Here is a 17,671-nt window from a genome sequence, read left to right on the forward strand (position 1 = left end):
GAGTGAGGGAGACTGCGTGCATCGGCGGTACACCCCATCTTTCTTTTTTCTCATTAGGCATCTGCGCCTTGCTGCGCGTATCTTCAGGCAGCGGCCAGCCGTGGACCGAGCTGGACCACATTAGCATCTGCTTCGTTCTGGGTTAGCTCGTCTTTCGTCGCCTTGTGTCCCGCTACGCCCTCCTCTGGACCTGTGCTCTCATTGATGCCGAGCATGAGCCGATCTCTGCACACTCACAATGGCGCGCCCGCAGCGAAGCGACCGCGTCGTGAGCCGGCTCCTGACATTTCCGCGCATGTGAGCGACATTACTGAGGTAAAGTCGTTGGTGGCGGAGAACAACGCGCAATCACGTCCAAAGCTCCGGCTGAACCAGCGCGACTTTCTCAACCATGCGTTCGACGCTCTAGGGGTGGCGGCGAGGCAGGACGCGAGCAAGGCGGGGGTGGCCCTGAGCTTCCTTGCAGAGATGGCTGAAAAGCATCAGGAGCTGCCACGCAACATCGTCATTTCCAAGGTACTGTACACGTGGTGCACACCGAAACTGGTGGAGTCTGGCGTCCGCCTCGTAGAAATTCTTCTGTGCAGCCGGGCGAAGCTGCCGGAGGCCTTCCTCGTGGCATTCGACGAGCGCGTCGCCGCTGTGGCCCTCCGGCTTGCCATACAGGCACCGGTAGTCGATGTCGCACTGTTTCGACGCATCTTGGACGCTCTTCCGGCAGACGCTTTCAAGCGTCGCGTTTTCCATCCCCTCTTTGTGCACTGCCGCAGCGTCGCTGACGTGCCGCTGTGCTTTGAGTTCTTCGACATGGCCCGTTCAAAGGAGCTGGAGATGTGGGACAACGACTACAACGAAGTTCTTCGCACGATCGCCGCCGCCCGGGACAAGGCTGCTGTAACGACCGCCGAGGCAGCCGAGCGCACGAACCTTGTCCTGGATGAGATGGCGCGGCATCACCCTGTTCTGGGGGCTGCAAACGCGCAGCTGGTTCGTGAGCTGCTCGGCGGTACTGTGGCGCCGGTCAGCGATGACGGTGTCTGCTCTAACTGCGGTGCACAGCTGCAGAGCTTTGACCTATCTCCCGAAAACCGCGCGGTGCTGGTGCATGACCTTGTCGAGAAGCTCGTCAAGCCGCGGTTACAGGGCTGCAGCCGCTACGAGCCAGACACGGAGGTCTCAGAGGACACTGTCTGTCAGCGGTGGAGAGAGTTCGAGGAGTTCAAGGCGGCTGCCGCAAAGATGTCGTACGACACGGTCATCGATGGCGCGAATGTAGGTTATTACGGGCTAAATAGCTGGTACACCGAAGCCAAGGATGCGCTGTTGCGTTCCCGCGGTATCGACCCCTCCTCCGTCCCGTCGGCCGATCGGTTCAGCGTGCCCTTCCCAGTCGATGTGGCCCCAAAGTTCTCCCTCATTGAGGACATGCGCACAGCAGCAGAGCGAAGAGGAAAAAAGGCGGTGATTGTTCTGCACAACCGCCATCTGGCGCAGCCGACTCCGGAGAACGCGACCTATGCGGCTAGATGGCGGAACATGGGCGCGCTGCTGCCAAGCCCCGCGTTTCTCAACGATGACTACTGCTGGCTCTACGCAGTACTGACGCGGCAGGATTCTTGCATCATCTCTAACGACCAGATGCGCGACCACTACTTCACGGTGCTGCAGCCGCGCTTCTTCGTGCGGTGGCGGCAGCGGCACCGCATCACGTACAAGGCGCTGTACAACAAGAGTGCGCGGGCTGCCACGCTGCGCATTCATCTGCCTCGGGCGTACTCGGTGTGGGTGCAAGCGTGCGGAGCGGCCTCTCAGCGCCACTGGCATATCCCATACATTGCGAGCATTGACGTCATTCACCAGGCCACGAATCAAACGATTATGACGAGTGCCGACGTCGATTTGGGCAAGGACGGAGATGACCAGTGCACGGATTGGATCTGCACGCGACAAGGCTCTTAGGCACGACATGTATGACTTTGGCATTTTCCGCAGTGCTCTTGCAGAAGCTTGGCAGGCTCACCTCGCCACTGTTTGCTGCACCTCACAGTTTACGGTGCTCATGCGACATGGTGGCGGGCGCTTCCATCATCTTTTGGAATTTCCTCGAGTCTGTGTGGCTGTTCAAACACACACACACACACACACACACACACACACATGCGAAAGGTCGCGGAGGCCGTCCACGAGGTGCGCTGAGGTCATGCCAAGTGCGTTTTTTTCCGCGCACGCCGCGTCCTTCTCTCACGCCAACGTCTAAACCGTTTTAATCACGAATCCATCGAAGCATATGCCTCATGAGTCACCACTTCTCTTACCCTTTTTCGCTGAGAGGTGGGTGGCATGTCAGATTGGCACTAGGTTGTTGTGGCACTCAAGGGAGCGTGTATGCGTACTGCCCTCTGCGAAGGAGTGAGGTCATTGCCCGCGCAACTCGCAACTCTGTTTCTTTGTGCTCTCTGCTGCGTGCCTCATCTTCGCTGTCGCGGCTGCAAGGCCCCCTTCACGTGACGTGTGGTCGTCCTTACATGTCGTCCTCGACTCCTCCCCCCCCTCTCTTTCTCGTACCGTTCTCGGCCTCGCTTTCTCACGCACCACACACGCGTTGTGCCCGCTACAACGCCGTCCTTATCTTTTACGCAACTAACCGCCACGCCGCTGATCATCCGCAGGTCTTCTCTCTCCCTCCCCCCTCCTGTACTAACCAGCAATGACAAAGGGTACCACCTCGATGGGTCAGCGCCACGGGCGCACGCACATCCTGTGCCGCCGTTGTGGCCGCAACTCCTACCATGTCCAGTGGGAGCGCTGTGCCGCCTGCGCCTACCCGCGTGCCAGCCGCCGTCGGTACAACTGGTCCGTGAAGGCCATCAAGCGCCGCCGAACTGGCACCGGCCGCTGCCGCTACCTGAAGGTGGTGAACCGCCGCATTGCCAACCACTTCAAGACCCCCAAGGCGTAAGCGAAGACAGACGCTAATGGAATGGCCGGAGGATGCCGTGAAGCCTTTGTGCGCGTCGTGTCGCACGCAGCAGCGAAAAGGCCACATCGGTCCGCCCAGTGGTCGGGGCTGATGCGTTTCTCTCTCCTGTTGTTGTTGTTTTTCATTTTTGTCTGTTACACACCAAAAACATACAAACGGCTGCACTAGCGCCCGGGTCTCGCTGAGCGCCAGAGAAGGGGTCGGCAGAGGCGGTCGCTCTGAGGACTCTGCGCGCCTTTGCACACGTGGCTGCCGACGCACACTGCGTACCGCGCACATGAGATATGGCGTGAGTCTTCACAGGGTTCAGGGGCAGGCTGCCCTTGCCGGCACTCACGTGACGCCGGAAAGAGGAGACAGGTGAAGAAGACGGCGATTTCCTCAGCGATGAGGTGTCGACGGCACCGGCCGGCGCGCCCATCTTCGCCTTGTTCCCTGTTTGTTATCTGTGTGTCTGCCGTGCCCACTCTCATTCCCTCTGTGGAGCTGCGATCTCTACGCCAGAACTCCGTGCGTCTTGCATACCCTGCATGCCAAGCTCCCTGTCGCCCCCACTCTCCCTTTCCTGACCTTTTTCCGTCTCTGTCTGCCACCTTCGCCGCCTTCTCTCTACATTGGTGCACACATGAGAGTGCATACGCATGCCGCAGGACTCGCCCACATAGGTGACGCGGCGTCCCTCTTCACTACATTCCGATTCGCCTCCGCTGCTTGTCTCACCATTCTCAGCCTCCTGAAGAGCGCAACCACTTCGGCGCGCAGAACTCTTCCCAAGCATTGTTCTGTCCTTACGCTTGCCACGTAGCACGCACACAGGCAGGCACTTTGGGCCGTCAGAGAGCGTCGTCGCTCATAGACGTGGATTCCGGAACGCAGCAGGGGATCCCCTTTTGGCATGCATCACGTGCGCGGCCTCGTGCGACATGCAGGACGCAAAGTCTTGCGCGCTCTCGAGGTGCAGCAAACGACGACGTTACCTCAAGCGTGTGTGTGTCGTGTGGAGCTGGTGGGCGTGAACGGCGAGCGCCAGGCCGTGACGCTGCTGCGTCCCGGCGCTTTGCTCAAGATGGTGAAGGGCATGACTCCCTCAGAGGCTCTGCGTGCGCTCGAAGATATCGCGCAGCAACTCGATACTCCGGCTCAAACGACCTCTGCCGGCGCAGCATCCTCAACAAAAATCGACGAAGGGTCGTCGAGAGCCGTGCTTGGCGCAGAGCATGCCATACCGCAGCTGTACGTGAAGGATGAAGTGCGCGACACCTGCACGGAGGTGCAGCGGCGACAGTGCCGTTTTATTGCCAAGGTGCATGGCCGCTTCTTGTCCTCCGACCCTGCCGCGGTCGAAGGCGCCTTGCGTGGGTGGCTGCAGAAGTCACCAGGGGACCTGGACGACGTGGAGGCGGCAGAGTACAATGGAATGGTGGAGTCGCTGGCGGCGACCGACGCGACTGCTGCCATCGCGCTCGCCATCAACCCTTCTCTCCCAAGTCTCTCTGCAGCTGCCAGTGCGGCTCTAGCGTCACTGGTTCAGCTGCACACCCCGACTGCCGTTCACGCCTTTTTGGAGTCCTTCGCTGGCAAAGACGAATCGGCGAAGTCGGCGTCGGACTCCTGTGCAACTCAGCTCGCCGTGCGCCTGCGCCGCGAGCTGAACAAGGCGCCGTCAAATGAAAGTCGTCCAGCGTCGTCGTCTGCTGGCGTGGCGGCGCAACGACCGGGGCACGGGATGGGCGCCTTACTGCGTGAAGCGACGCACTTCTCCATCGACCCCGGTGTCGTTTTCCCAGCCGAGCCGGCATCAATCCAAACGTGGGCGAACCAATTTGTCAGCCCCGACATGCTGCCTGTGAGCCGTGCCGCGGCGGTGCTCAAGCAGGTGCGCCAGCGACGTCTGCAGCCGCGACGTGTCGCGATGGATTCACTGAGTGTGTGGACGCTCACAGATCTTGAGCGCCCGTGGCTCCGGTTCGCGCTCGAGTCGTCTGCGCAGGCGCAGAGTGCGCAGGGCGACACCTACGTAAGCGCGGCCTATCAGCTTGCCCTGAAAGATGCGAAGCGGAACTTGGTGGACAACCGCCTGCTGCACACCTACGCCAGCGCGCTCGCGCGCGGCGACATCTCGCCACTGGACGACTCCTTCGCCGCGTACTTGGAGGAATGTGGCGAGTGTCACGGCACCGCCGCCTCCGAGCGCCCCACTACCATCCGCTTTACCTTGTCGCGCGTGCCAGATGGTGTTCCACTGCTGCGTGCACTGCACGATCTCGCACCGAAGTGCTCCTACTGGCGCACCCTTCTCGATCACCTCGCAGACAGCTGTGTGCGTGTCTCAACGGCACCAATGGGCGAGGTCAAGGTAGAGGTACAACTGCCGTGTGCTCACGAATGCGTGACAGCTGCGATGGCGGCAGAAGTAAACCTGCCAGTCATACCGGTGCTTTACGAGGACGACGATGTTCTTGTTGTTGACAAACCTGCGGGACTAGCGACGTCGCGCCATGGACTGAGTTGCACGCAGCTCGGGACGCCAACGACCGACCTCATTTCCGTGTTGCTAGCCACAGACCGCGCCGGCGCGCTTGCGAGGGGCGTCTTTCGTCAAGGGCAGGTGCATCGCCTCGATGCGGAGACGAGCGGGTGTCTGCTCATCGCCAAGTCTGACGTGGCGGCCGACTCGCTGCGGCACCAACTCGGTACGAGCGCAGCCTTCTCTCACCACAGCAAAATATACCACGCGCTCTGTGTCGTGTTGGAGCCATCGCTACGCAATGTGCGGCTGCATGATGACATCATCGACGCCGCAGACCCGAAGATCAGGACCCGCTACCGAGTTATTCGTTTTTTTCCAAAGCACAGGGTGGCGTGGGTGGAGTGCCGCATTCAGCAGGGCAAGAAGCACCAGATCCGACGCCATCTGGCAAGCCGCGGCTTCCCCATCCTAGCCGATCTGGAGCACGGCGGGGCGGTGTGCTGTCAGTCGATGATAAGTCGAGTCGCCCTACACGCGCACAGCCTCTCCTTCATCCACCCTGTTACAGCGGACCCCATTACTGCCGCAGCACCTCTGCCCGCGGACTTTCGACGCTGCCTCTCGCTGCTGCGCGACACAGGCGTAGCGTAGCGGCAGGCAGGAAGCGAGGGGGGCGGGGGCAGCGTGTAAGGTGCGAAGAGAGGCACTCTCATGGCAGGAAGAGAAAGTGATCAAGGAGGTACTGCTTGCAATCCAGCGCTTCACTCGCGCGCGGCGGTGCGCCTTTGTCTGTACATGTCGACTCGTAAGCAGCCCCCCCCCTCTCCAACAAAAACGAAAACGAAAGGAATATCTGTGGCCACTCGAAAGCGCACGACCATTATTCGCCAGAGGGAGAGGAAGAGGGGTAGTGGTGGAAGTACCCTACCCCCTCCCCCTCTGCCGTTTTATTGGACTCCCGCATTGTCTCCCAAGGCGCATCCTTGTCGGTCATTGTTTTAGTCTTCTGTCGGTGGCTTTGGCCTCTCATCTGTTTTGCGGGTTACTCTCTGTCCCTGTCTCTCCCGATGGACCACTCCACACGGTAGTCCGTCTCCAACTTTCGTGTTGTGTTTTCGCCGACGGAGGCGTCGCGTTTGGCGCCACTTCAGGGCTGCAACGGCACAGACACATACACAAAGAAATATAGCTTCCACACGGCGAGAGGCTGATCAACCGTCCGCGCGGCGTTTCCCCTCCCCCCCCTCGCTCGGTGTCGCTGCCATGTGGGCGGTAGCGCAGCTCGAGGAGCAGCTGAATGACCTCGACGCGTTGAACCGCGCCAGCGCGAAGGCTATCGACTCGTTCGCCGACACCTCGAGCGCCATCTCAGCTCGCGCGAATGAGATCATCCGCGACGTCAAGCCGTGGGATGTGGCGCAGGAGAACATCACCCTCACCATCGAGGAAATGGCGAAAGCGGCGCGCTGTTATCATCCTCCACCCATCCTACCAGCGGTGCTGACCGGAAAGGAGTCGAGCTGGGAAGCCATTGCGCGGTGCATGGACTACCTCGTCTACGCGGATGACTACCTAGCGAGCCACCCACCGAACCACTACGGGACAGAGATCGAGGCCAGGACAGAGATGCAGCTGCAGCAGATTGTGCGCATCAGCGAGGATTTCGTGAAGAGCGCCTTCATCAACGCGGTGCAGCGGAGCAAGGTATCGCCGTCCGGCGCCAGTGCAGACGGGTCCACAGGCCAGGCAGGAGGCAGCCTCAGCGTCGCCCCACGGATGGACAGTGCGTTGACCGCACCCACGGCAAACCGGCTCATCCGCAACGAGGCAGCGCTGCAGGGCGTCGATCAGATCGTGCAGCGCCTCGGCGAGAACTTCAATCGCACTGACATTCTTCGGAAAGATGTACGGAAGCTGCTTGAGGAGAAGCTCGTGAGAGCCGTGCAGGCGCAGTTCGACGGCGCCTACCGCGACGAGGAAACGGGGAGGGGCCCCTTGACATCTCGCTCGTCTCTGCTGCCAGTGTTGAAGCACTATCAGCACGGACACCATCCACTGCTGCGCGTCAGTAAATCGGCGCGGGAGCTGGTGACGGACGCGTGCGCCTGTCTGCAGCGTTATGTCCTGACGCCGCTCGAGGACGACTACGCGGTAGCGGACATCCCGAGCGAGCTGGCCACCGTTGTCTTCGAGCTGGTGTATCGGCGCGCCATCAAGGTGATCCAGCTCGACACCTCCTTCTTTGCGGACCCGACGAAGCTGTTTGTCGACTCGCGCGGCCAAGGGATCGGCCTCTTCTCGACGCCGCGCTACTTCCGCGACTACATTTTCATTGGCCTCGACTTCATGGAAGAGTTTTGGAAATGGAAGATGCTGTCCAAATCGATTCCTGGCGAGAACAGGGACTTCATCGACCACGTGGACGACTCGGTGGACAACTTCATCTACCGAATCCGTGAGCTGCTGGACGGGTACGTCAACGCAAAAGGGGCGCTGGAAAAGGAATCGCTGAAGGAGTACGCGCGCTCCATGCGCCGCACGGAATGGTTTCCGTCCGTCGACTGCACGGTGCACGAGTCGACGACGAACGTGCTCTACTTCCACAAGACTCTACTCACCTCCTTCTACGGCTCCCTGCGCATCGTCTTGTACGGCAGTGTCATTGGCGCCAACGCCGATTACGAGTCCTGCCAGGAGGTGGAGGACTACATTACTCGCGGTGTGATGGGTGCGGTGGACGACCTGCAGGTGCTGGCAGAAGCGGCGGCAGAGCTTCAGCAAGAGGCACTGGCGAAGCGCAATCACCACACAAAGTCTAACTCCCTCAACCTCCTCACCAGTGACGTGCGACTCTCCGTGGACATCTTCATGATCAACAACTTGTGCTTCTTGGAGGACAACTACCGTCGCGAGGCGTGCTTCACGACGCGTCTTGCAGCAACGGAGCCACCACCTAAATCCTCATGTGAGGGAGCCAGTGCCCGCAAAGACACCGCGGCGCCACCCCCACCTGATCCGCCGCTCTCACAGCTCTTTGACATGCTCAACTCGGAGCGAGAGCGCTACGTGGAAGCCTTTGGGGCCAGCTGGCATAAGTGCTTTCCGTCCATAAAAGGCCAATCTGACCTGCTGTCTATCGAGCCAAACTCGACGATGGAGCTTCGCAAGTCTCAGCGCATGGCGGTGAAGCAGTGGCATCGACGCGTAAACGACGCGCTATTGAAGAAGATTTATTACTGCAAGGCAGAGGCCGTGATGGATGCAAAGTCGCGCACCCAGCTCTTTGACGTCTCCGTCGCCGCGGTGCGGGATGGGTTCGAGCGCATGGAAGTGCTGTTGAACGGCCGCACCTGGTCCTCGCAGCCGCAAAAGTGGATGTCCTTTACACCCACGGAGTGGGAGGACCAAATCCGGCAGGCGTTTTGAATTTCGTTTTGAGGGGAGGGGGGAGGTCCATTTTTGGAATGCGAGGGAGCGCTTCGCCGGTGTTTCTGCCTTGCACACACACACACACACACGCCCAGCCCCACTGCTACTGTCGGGTAGGCGCGGCGATGGGGCACGCCAATCTCTCTGCGAGCATGCCGCTCTCGCCTTCTGCTGCTGCTCTTGACTGTTGTCGGTTCTCTTCTCTGTTGAGTATTGACGATATTTCGTTGTGGACTAGCGCACCTCCATCAGCGCGCTCTCTTTTCCTCTCCGAGAAAGATGCCGGCGTGTGCCCCCTGTTGCACAGTTTCGTTCTTGTTGTGTCTTTCGCCGAAACTTCCTCCGTGGCATCTCTCCTCCTCAGGCAGAGCGCATCGGGACGGCAACAAACGCCTGAATCGAAGCAACCGCCGTTCACCTTCCTCTTCGACAGTACAAGGTGAGGAAGAGGGGGGGGGCCTTGCACAGCTCCCAGCATCCATGTGGGGGCAGCAAACCGGCAGAGACCCTGCGCTCCTCCTTTCCTCGCTGCTGTGAGTAACCCTTCGTCGTGCTCGCTATGTGCCTCTACTCCACTCTTCGACAGCTCTGGCAACCCTGCTTTTCTGCTCCATCACCATCTTCGTCGTTCTGACCTCCTCTCACGTTCCTCGCCTTCGCATTTTCCTGCTTCCACGCACGTCTTTTTGTTTTGTTTTGATTATTTTGTCGCCCATGCTGACCGTGTCAACATACAGGCATGGAGGGCGCACCGTAAGCCCTCCCCTGCTTCTCTCTGGCACTGTTCACACGATGGTTTTTTTGCCTCCCTCCTCCACCTCCCCTCTCCTAACCCCACTTGACACACACCCGCTTCACGGCTCTTCCCTCCCCTTCCTTAGGCTATATACATTAACTGTACCGTCCCGTCCTCCTCCCACCTCACCCCATCACCACCACCTGTACCTACACACCCTCCCTGTACTCCCCGACCGATGGAGCGCAATCCGGCGCATCCTTTGGACGCCACAGCGAAGCTCCCTGTGCGCCAAAAGGAGGTCACGTTCGACTCCCTCTGCGTGAACGCCGACGACCGGTTCGTGGAAGGTCTATCCGGCAAGTCAGAGGAGCGGCGCGGCTTCCGCCCCAATACGAAGCTGTACGCCGCTAACGCCGCGCGCACGCGGGGCCGCACAGGCGGCGCCTCAGACTTAGGCTTCACGGAATCCCTGCCTACCCTGAATGAGGTGATCGGGGAGGAAAAAATCTCTCATCTTGGCCGCCTTCGTGCACGCCCGCCGCGCGCGGCGGAGGGCAGCACAGATGTCATCCCTGTCGCCCGCGTCAAGGCGAAGAGCAGTTTGACCCGTCCAGTTCACGCAACGCCGACATCGATCCCGTCAACGCGGAGTCTATGGGTGGAGGGCAGCTCTGTGCTCAACCAAGACGTCGGCCATGCCTCTGCGGCACTCACTCACCTCTCCGACTGCGTCGCACAAGAGCGTCGCCTCAAGGTGGAGTGGGAGGCGGCACGTCTGGCAAAGATACGCGCGTTGCGCGCCGTTGTGAAAGTGTTCATGCAGTCCTTCATCGATCGAGGCTCGTTCGCGAGGTCCACGAGCGTTGGCGGTAAGGTGATGTCCGACACCCTGGCGGTGGCGCGCTGCTCCGTCATAACAAACACACTCGTCGGTACGGTGCAGAACTTCATGCGTGCCTTTCGCTCGCGCCGACTGTGTGCTGCGCGCGGCCCCGTGTCAGGGCTCCAACTGTTCCCGAACATCGCGGGGCAGGAGAGTGACAGATTTACACTGAGCTTGTACTCGAGCGCGCCTGGCGGGGCAGAGTCGTCGGTCAACGAATCGTACGTCTCGCCGAATCACAGCGTCAGCGACTACCTAGAAGAGGAGGAAGTGAGTCGTATCAAGCAGCTCTACTTTGACTACTTTGACTGCGAGGCCGTAAGCATCAGCTCTGCGGTAGCGTCCGGGAGCGACATGTCGATCTTCGCTTATAGTGCTGCCTCGTCCATATCACGGCCCTCCAGCCCTGTCTCCAGAGGAGGGGACCACAGCAGCTTCTCCCACTGCGCCTCCACTACGATGTGAAGATGGAACTGATGGATGTTTTCTAGTGAGCATGCACGCGTGTGCGTGCCTGTGGGCGTAAGTGCCTCGAGCTCTGTTTTGCGCTTCTTACTTTTTTGCTTCCTATTTATCTCTCACAGTACCATGCCGGAGAGGAGGGGCGCGCGTGCTCACATGTGCGTGCTCGCACCTCAGCGCTTGACAGTTGCACGTCCCCTTCACTCTTGCGCCTTTGCTGTGTACTTTGGCGTTGGCGTTTGCAACCACGAATCTGTGTGTGTGTGTATGGCGTGCACGTGTTTGATTCCGTCCCCCTCCTCCTATACCGTGACTTTTTTGTTGTGCATAGCCGCTGTCGGCCGTATGCTCTGTAGACGTTGATGTAGTTCCTGCTGTAGTGCGCTTCTCTTCACGCGCGGCCACAAGACAAAAAAAGAGGAAAGATGGCCAGCATTCGCGGCAAAAGTCGACGCAGCTGCGCCGCACCTCTTCAACGGCACAAAGTTGTCCGCGTCCTTGGACTTTCTGACCCCCCCCCCTGCGCGCCCCTCTTTCAGAGCCGCTCTCTCCAAACCCGAAGTTGCAAAGACTTTGACCGGTGAATACGGGGTGGGGACAATGAAAGGAGAGGAGAGGAGAATGAGAGGGAGGGAGGAGGGAGGGGGGGGGCAAAAAGGGTGAGGCAGGCGGCGTGTCGATGTGCTTCGTTGACGCCGCCAGTCACGTCTACACGTACGTGCGAAGGAAAAAGCGGCATGAGCGAATGTTCGTCATATTCTGTCGTAGTCGTCTGGACCCTTACACGTGCGTGACCCCGTGCTGCGTGGCTCTCCCGTTCCTCCCTTCGCTGCCGCGTTCGCGGTCGCGGTCGCCGGGTTGGAGGCGGCTATGGTTCCTGTGCAGGCTACGCAGCTCGTTTGCTTTCACGCGATGATAACGAACTTTCCTTCTCCGCGTGGCATACCTCTCTTCTCTCCTCTCCGTTGGCATGGCTTCGGGCTGGGGCATAGGCTGTGTTGCATCGGCCACAAAACATATCAGGCGTACAAGCAAGTGCGTGGGCTGCGACAGGAGCCGTCTGTTAGACCCCCCGCCCTTCTCGTCAGCGCCCATGCAGAGCGACGCACGCGAGTTGAATCCTGGGCGGGCCGACTTCTGGGAGCACTTCTACGATCAGGAAGATGGACGTCTGCGGCAAAAAGAACTGCACCACCGAAAGGCACACGAAATCGTGGAGCGTGGTAGCCTCATGAATCACTACGAGTGGTTTATGCAGTATGCAATGTACGAGGCGGCATTGAAGGCCTGTTTGCGAGCGGTACCGACTGTGCTCTCGAAGGATGGCGCTACCCGCATCCTTCACATGGGATGCGGCAACAGCGACTTCTGCGATCATGTGGAGGGGCTTTTATCGGATCTGCACCCCGTCCCTTCATCGTCCTCGCGCGCGTCTGAGGTGCTCAACGTTGATATCTGCGAGAGCATCGTCGCCCACCTCGCGCTTCACTTCCCGTCGCGGCTGTATGCGGTGGGCAACTGCTGCGACCTGCACGTTTCGTCTTCGCCATCTATGCCTTTTTCGAGTAATGCTGCCTGGTACAGCCGCGACCCGGCCTTGCGACTCCGCAAGGTGCTGCAGAGCTCCGTGGACGTTGTGTTCGATAAGGGGACTGCGGATGCCCTTCTGAGCTCTTTTGCTGGCGAGTACAATCCCAACATGGAGGCCTACATGGGTGAGGCGCTGAAAGTGCTTCGTCCAGGCGGCCTCTTGTTCCTCATCTCGATCAACAGTGAGGATGTTCTGAGCCCTTACGCACTCTCCGCCGACGATGGGCTGAAGTCGTTCCATCTGGCGTACACGGATGTAATTGAGCTGGGTGCACACGATCTTCGGCATCTTCGCGTGGAGACCCTGGGGTCCCGCTACAGCTGCTACGGGTACGCCGTTGTGGCGTCTGCTGTTGCAGAGTAGGGGGGTCGCGCCCGTGAGGGGGCGCGTGGTGGCGTCGGTTAAGAATTCACCAAGTAATCCGCGGAGCGCCAACGTTTGGAGTAAGTGTGGCTCATCACCAACGGCGCGAGGCAGCGCAAACGTGAACAGCACGAGAAGCACTTCGCCTATCCCTTGCCTTCCTCCTCTTGGTCTGCCTCTCGATCGACTCTCGTATGGCTCACCAAGCTCCCTCCGCTTCTTCCCTGTGCTTTCCTCCCTTCCAGCCTACACATCTAGGACGATTTGCCGGGCAGGACCTGTCAGCCGCCAAGGTGCGCATCGTCCACGTCTTCACTGGTGCCTTTCTCCGCTCTCCATTGTCATCATGCCAGGTCGTTACCGCGTGCCGTCCGCGCCGGAATCGCCGCCGCCGCAGGGGGCCAAGTACGTTCATCCTGTTTCCGCTCACGTGCTGCGCGCTGCGCCGTTCCTTGGCTACATCCCGGTCTTCAGCATTGTGATCAGGTCATTCCACCCCAAAGTTGTGCTCGCCATTTGCATACAGCGCTTATTCGAGAAGGGCCTCGCAGATGGGCTGATGCGACTGTCGATCCAACCGATGCTGACGGGACGCTACGGACTCACCGGCGCCATGTACCAGCGCCTGTCCACCCTCTACACCCTGGGCTGGGCCCTCAACGCATTCATCACAGTGATGGCGGACACGTTTGCGCTGTTCGGGTACACGAAACGGTGGTACTGCGTGATGTCGGCGGTGGGCGGCAGTGTGTTCGCGCTGCTGTACGGGCTGCTGCCGGCGAAGGAGTCGAGCGCGAAGCCTGCTGCGGCCCTCATGTTCCTGACGGCACTGTTCATGAGCAATATCGACGTCTTCGCTGTTGCCTTGTACAGCGAGCAGATCCGCCGGCGTCCAGCTGCCGGGCCAGCGCTGGTGAGCTGGATGTGGGGCACGGCGCTCATCGGTATTATGATTTCCAGCGTCATTCTGGGTCCTCTCTCTGACAATGGACTGGCGCACTTTGGTGTGTACATCACAGCCGCCATCCTGCTGCTGTCGGGTCTACTGTTCGTGTTCAACCTCTTCGAGGAGCGCCGCAACCGCGCGGCACGCCTGGAGGACGCCATGATCGAGTTCCTTCAGAAAACCAAGAGCGCAAGCAGCGAGAGCACAGCCGGCTCCCCGCCGTCGCCACATAAGCTGGATGGGCATCTCACCATTGATAACCGCGTGGAGGAGGAGGACGACAACGTCGACGAGCAGGAGGCAGCCGCGATGGATGCGCAGGGCTTTGTGCGGCCGCGCATGGACACGTACCTATGCGGTGCCGTGGAGATGAACCGGGACGTCATTCTGCGAAACTGGCGGATGGCGTTATTCTGCCTGATTCTCACGCTCGGCGTGATCGCTAATTCACTCGTGAGCATTCTTGGCACGTGGTGGGACATCATGTATGTCTGCATCGTCTTGGCGGCGGTGTTGTGCGTCAGCTCCTTCTTCACGTTGCCGCTGGCCATTGCCAAGGCGGTTGTGTTCATGTATTTCAACGCAATCCTCTACCTGAGCCTGCCCGGCGTGCTGAATACTTTCTACGTCGCGAAGCCGTCATGCCTCCCCGATGGACCGCACTTCTCGTACACGTTCTACAACGCCATGAATGGCTTTCTGGGCAACATCGCGGGCATCGGTGGTACCATCGTGTTCACGCATCTGTTCCCTCACCACAGCTATCGGTTTGTCATGGGCCTCTCCGCTGTTCTGCTGCCGGCAGCCTCTATGTTTGACGTCCTCATCTTGAAGCGCTGGAACCTGGCCATCGGCATCCCGGACCACGCCATGTACATTTTTGGGGACACCATCATCTACGAAGTGTGCAATATGCTCCTGAACATGCCCATGATGATGCTCATGTGCCGTATCGCGCCGCGCGGGTCGGAGTCGATGGTGTTTGCGCTACTCGCGAGCATTTACCACCTCGGCACCTCGACCTCGTCAGCGATAGGCTACCTGCTGATGGAAACGATTTGGCCGGTTGTCACGCAGGGCCAGTGTGACTACAGCAACGCGCTGTGGTTGGTGATCACTGGGCACATTGTTACACCCGTTTTCATCTTACCATTGGCTTACATCCTCCTCCCATCAGCGCGCATCAGTGACCACATTGACCACACGGGTCGGAAGGTGATGGAGGTCGCACTCCCGGAGACGCGCACTGAGGAGGCAGAGGAGCCGATCGCTATGACGACGAGGCGGGACAGCTAGCGAATTGCCTCTGTTTCTGTCCGGGTTGATGGCGCAGGATGGGCAAGGCGAAGACGACCAGCAAAAACGAAAATGAAAAGCCCAATGCGCACGGCCCACGTTATCCCCTGCAGCTCTGCGCCTGTGTGCGTGTGTGTGTGTGTGTCTGTGTTTGTACGTTTATGTGGTAGCTACTTTTGTATTTTCTCTATTTTTTTCTTCGGAGCCGGGAGGTAGCATTCCTCCTCTGATCTGGGATTGCGGCTCAGTCATCTCGGCCCTCCTCTCCCTCGCGGGCTCACCGTCTGCATGTCCTAACATCATTTCTTCTCTACCTGTTTTCTCTTAACGCTCGCGGCTTCACAGTTTTGTAAAGGAGCTCGTCCGCATTTTGGAGGCGCAAGAGAGGCATTTCCGCTTGTCCTCTTCTCTAACGTATCGCTCCTCGTGTACCCCCGCTTCCGTTCTTATGTGACTGTATATTGCACCTTGACTGCCCATCTCTGAGTACGGAGGAGGACGCCGTCCAGCTGCATCTGTCTTGCACTTAAAAGTACTGGAACAGCACACACGTGTGTGATAATTGCCTCCACATGCAAGTGCACACCATAAACCATCAACCAAAAACATTTGCGCGTTCGGACAACAACAAACAGTAATCAAACACCAAAGATGACCAGGGCGCCCATCCTCTGCGCTTGTGACCACCAGTGCGTCCTCGTGGGATGTGAGCAAATGACGGATGCAGCGTGGTGCTTGGGTAGCAGACGTCCGGGTGACCTGATCTGCTGTTCATGTACCGACCACGTCACTTGGTTCAACGCGTGTGCTTTGCAAAGGGCGCCATCTCAGCCTGTTGCCTTGCGGAAACAAACAGACGACATTTTGTGTGTGTTTTTTCGAGCAAAAGGGAGCAGGGTGGAGAGGAGCCGACTCGCAGCACATGTGTTCGTCCCTCCCTCCCATCGAGTTTATTTTTTCAAAAGGTTCCCCTCTTCCCCCACACACGAATGTACGGGTAAGAAACATGCTTGTGGCGCCTGTGCGAAGTGAAGCGTGTAAGATCAAGAGAGAGAGAAAAACCACATGCGCCTGTGCCAGCCAAGAAATGGCTCTCTTCGGTGCTGCCGGTCGACTAATGAGATCACCTATGTGCCGTCGCTCAACAATGTAACGTGCACGCGTGGGGCTTCGGCCCTGCTTTCTCGCACGCTGGAGAAGTTCTCCAGCGCGGTGTGGCGCGTGGCAGCCCTTTGATGGTTTTGAGGAGGGGCCCCCGAAGCACACGTGGGCCCTGGAAGCCTCAGTGCCCGACCGCATGTGTTCCGTTTGCTCTTTCGCTGCATCCTGCTTTTCATGGCAGTGCGCCATCTGTTGTGATACATCTCATGTCTGGTGCCACGTGCGCGCTAGCTGTCCCACACCGCATCTCATGCAGCCTCAATCCTGCCTTGATGCCTTCTCTGCTCCTCGTTCTCTGTGTCCCATTCCTTTTGTTTTCCGCAAGACCTCACCCGGCGCGAAGCTGACCAAGACACGCCTCAGTCTTCGGCCTGCTTCACTCGCAGTAAGCCGAAGAAAAGCAGCTGTTATCTGCGCGACAGGTACAGCCAGCCTTCAGCTCCCCACAACGCCCTTTTGGCGCCCCTCAACGACCGCAGCCTCCTCGTCGCTTGAGTGATCCCTTTGACGCGGCGCGCGCACGTCACAGCCTTCGCATTTCATCTTGTCCGTCGCTTGCATCGCGGCTCCTCCCGCAGACCCCTTCATGGACGCGATGGCACGCAGAAAAGCGAGCAGCACGTACAAGGCTGATGTTAAATAGCACGGCAAAGGCAAGGGCTGGCAAGCAGAGGGGACAGTGCGAGCAGACGTGTGCGTTCAAGACGTTAATCCGACCTTAGTGGAGGTGGGGAAGTCTGCATCGCTCCTCAACGAGGCTTCGTTTCTTGGTCTCCTCAAGGCATACGATCCTCGGTTCGTATTCGCGGTTGCTTCCTCACCCCTTTTCCATGCTTTGCCCCGGCGTATCGCGATGGACGTCGAGTGGGAGAGAGGCAGAGCGGTAGTGCGTGGTGGCGGTGGGTAGAGAGTGAAAAACGACGACGCCGGTTTCCCCAGAACGTCTCTTTCCCCTCTTCGCCGTGTTCAGCGGGAAGCCGATAGTCGATTGAGCACCTGTTCTTGATCGCGCAAGTGACTTCGTCTGCTTCTCCGGTGACGGCCGTCTCCCAGAAGTGAGAGCACGGGCGAGTTCATTGGACAAAGAAACCCGGAGTCGAGACATCGACCGAACGCAGGGCATTGTTGTTTCGCTTGTTTGCGCTGCAGCTGCTGTAAGTGCATTGGGGCACCAACGAGCTCAACGTTTGGTACGGCACAGCCTATGAATGCCCTTTTCCGCTGCACTACTCCACTGCATGGGAAGGTGGACGGCGCGCCTCTGCCGTCTCCGTATCCCGTATGGGTGCTTTACATCTGACTCTCTCTGAGTTGTTGTCGACATCCCTTTCAACGTAATCCCCCACCCCCC

At 59.2% G+C, this 17,671-nt stretch overlaps 7 protein-coding genes across 7 annotated transcripts; all 7 read left to right on the top strand.

Annotated features, from left to right (window-relative positions):
- Positions 1–204: 204 nt before the first annotated feature.
- On the top strand, positions 205–1,959 carry LMJF_35_5090 (conserved hypothetical protein; the record flags this gene model as incomplete). Its single annotated transcript, XM_003722854.1, has 1 exon — positions 205–1,959. The coding sequence occupies one exon, from the start codon at positions 205–207 to the stop codon at positions 1,957–1,959; it is 1,755 nt and encodes a 584-aa protein (XP_003722902.1).
- A 769-nt stretch (positions 1,960–2,728) lies between these two features.
- Positions 2,729–2,959, top strand: LMJF_35_5100 (60S ribosomal protein L37; the record flags this gene model as incomplete). The annotated part of the gene is made up of 1 exon (XM_003722855.1): positions 2,729–2,959. The coding sequence occupies one exon, from the start codon at positions 2,729–2,731 to the stop codon at positions 2,957–2,959; it is 231 nt and encodes a 76-aa protein (XP_003722903.1).
- A 916-nt stretch (positions 2,960–3,875) lies between these two features.
- Positions 3,876–6,101, top strand: LMJF_35_5110 (conserved hypothetical protein; the record flags this gene model as incomplete). Its single annotated transcript, XM_003722856.1, has 1 exon — positions 3,876–6,101. The coding sequence occupies one exon, from the start codon at positions 3,876–3,878 to the stop codon at positions 6,099–6,101; it is 2,226 nt and encodes a 741-aa protein (XP_003722904.1).
- A 612-nt stretch (positions 6,102–6,713) lies between these two features.
- Positions 6,714–8,876, top strand: LMJF_35_5120 (conserved hypothetical protein; the record flags this gene model as incomplete). The annotated part of the gene is made up of 1 exon (XM_003722857.1): positions 6,714–8,876. The coding sequence occupies one exon, from the start codon at positions 6,714–6,716 to the stop codon at positions 8,874–8,876; it is 2,163 nt and encodes a 720-aa protein (XP_003722905.1).
- Positions 8,877–9,853: 977 nt separating this feature from the next.
- Positions 9,854–10,966, top strand: LMJF_35_5130 (conserved hypothetical protein; the record flags this gene model as incomplete). The annotated part of the gene is made up of 1 exon (XM_003722858.1): positions 9,854–10,966. The coding sequence occupies one exon, from the start codon at positions 9,854–9,856 to the stop codon at positions 10,964–10,966; it is 1,113 nt and encodes a 370-aa protein (XP_003722906.1).
- Positions 10,967–12,056: 1,090 nt separating this feature from the next.
- Positions 12,057–12,917, top strand: LMJF_35_5140 (hypothetical protein; the record flags this gene model as incomplete). Its single annotated transcript, XM_003722859.1, has 1 exon — positions 12,057–12,917. One exon carries the CDS (start codon positions 12,057–12,059, stop codon positions 12,915–12,917), a length of 861 nt encoding a protein of 286 aa, XP_003722907.1.
- A 346-nt stretch (positions 12,918–13,263) lies between these two features.
- On the top strand, positions 13,264–15,159 carry BT1.1 (biopterin transporter,putative;with=GeneDB:LinJ35_V3.5120; the record flags this gene model as incomplete). Its single annotated transcript, XM_003722860.1, has 1 exon — positions 13,264–15,159. The coding sequence occupies one exon, from the start codon at positions 13,264–13,266 to the stop codon at positions 15,157–15,159; it is 1,896 nt and encodes a 631-aa protein (XP_003722908.1).
- Positions 15,160–17,671: the final 2,512 nt, after the last annotated feature.

The sequence above is a fragment of the Leishmania major genome, chromosome 35 (assembly GCF_000002725.2).
Source record: "Leishmania major strain Friedlin complete genome, chromosome 35".
Classification (NCBI taxonomy): Eukaryota; Euglenozoa; class Kinetoplastea; order Trypanosomatida; family Trypanosomatidae; genus Leishmania; species Leishmania major.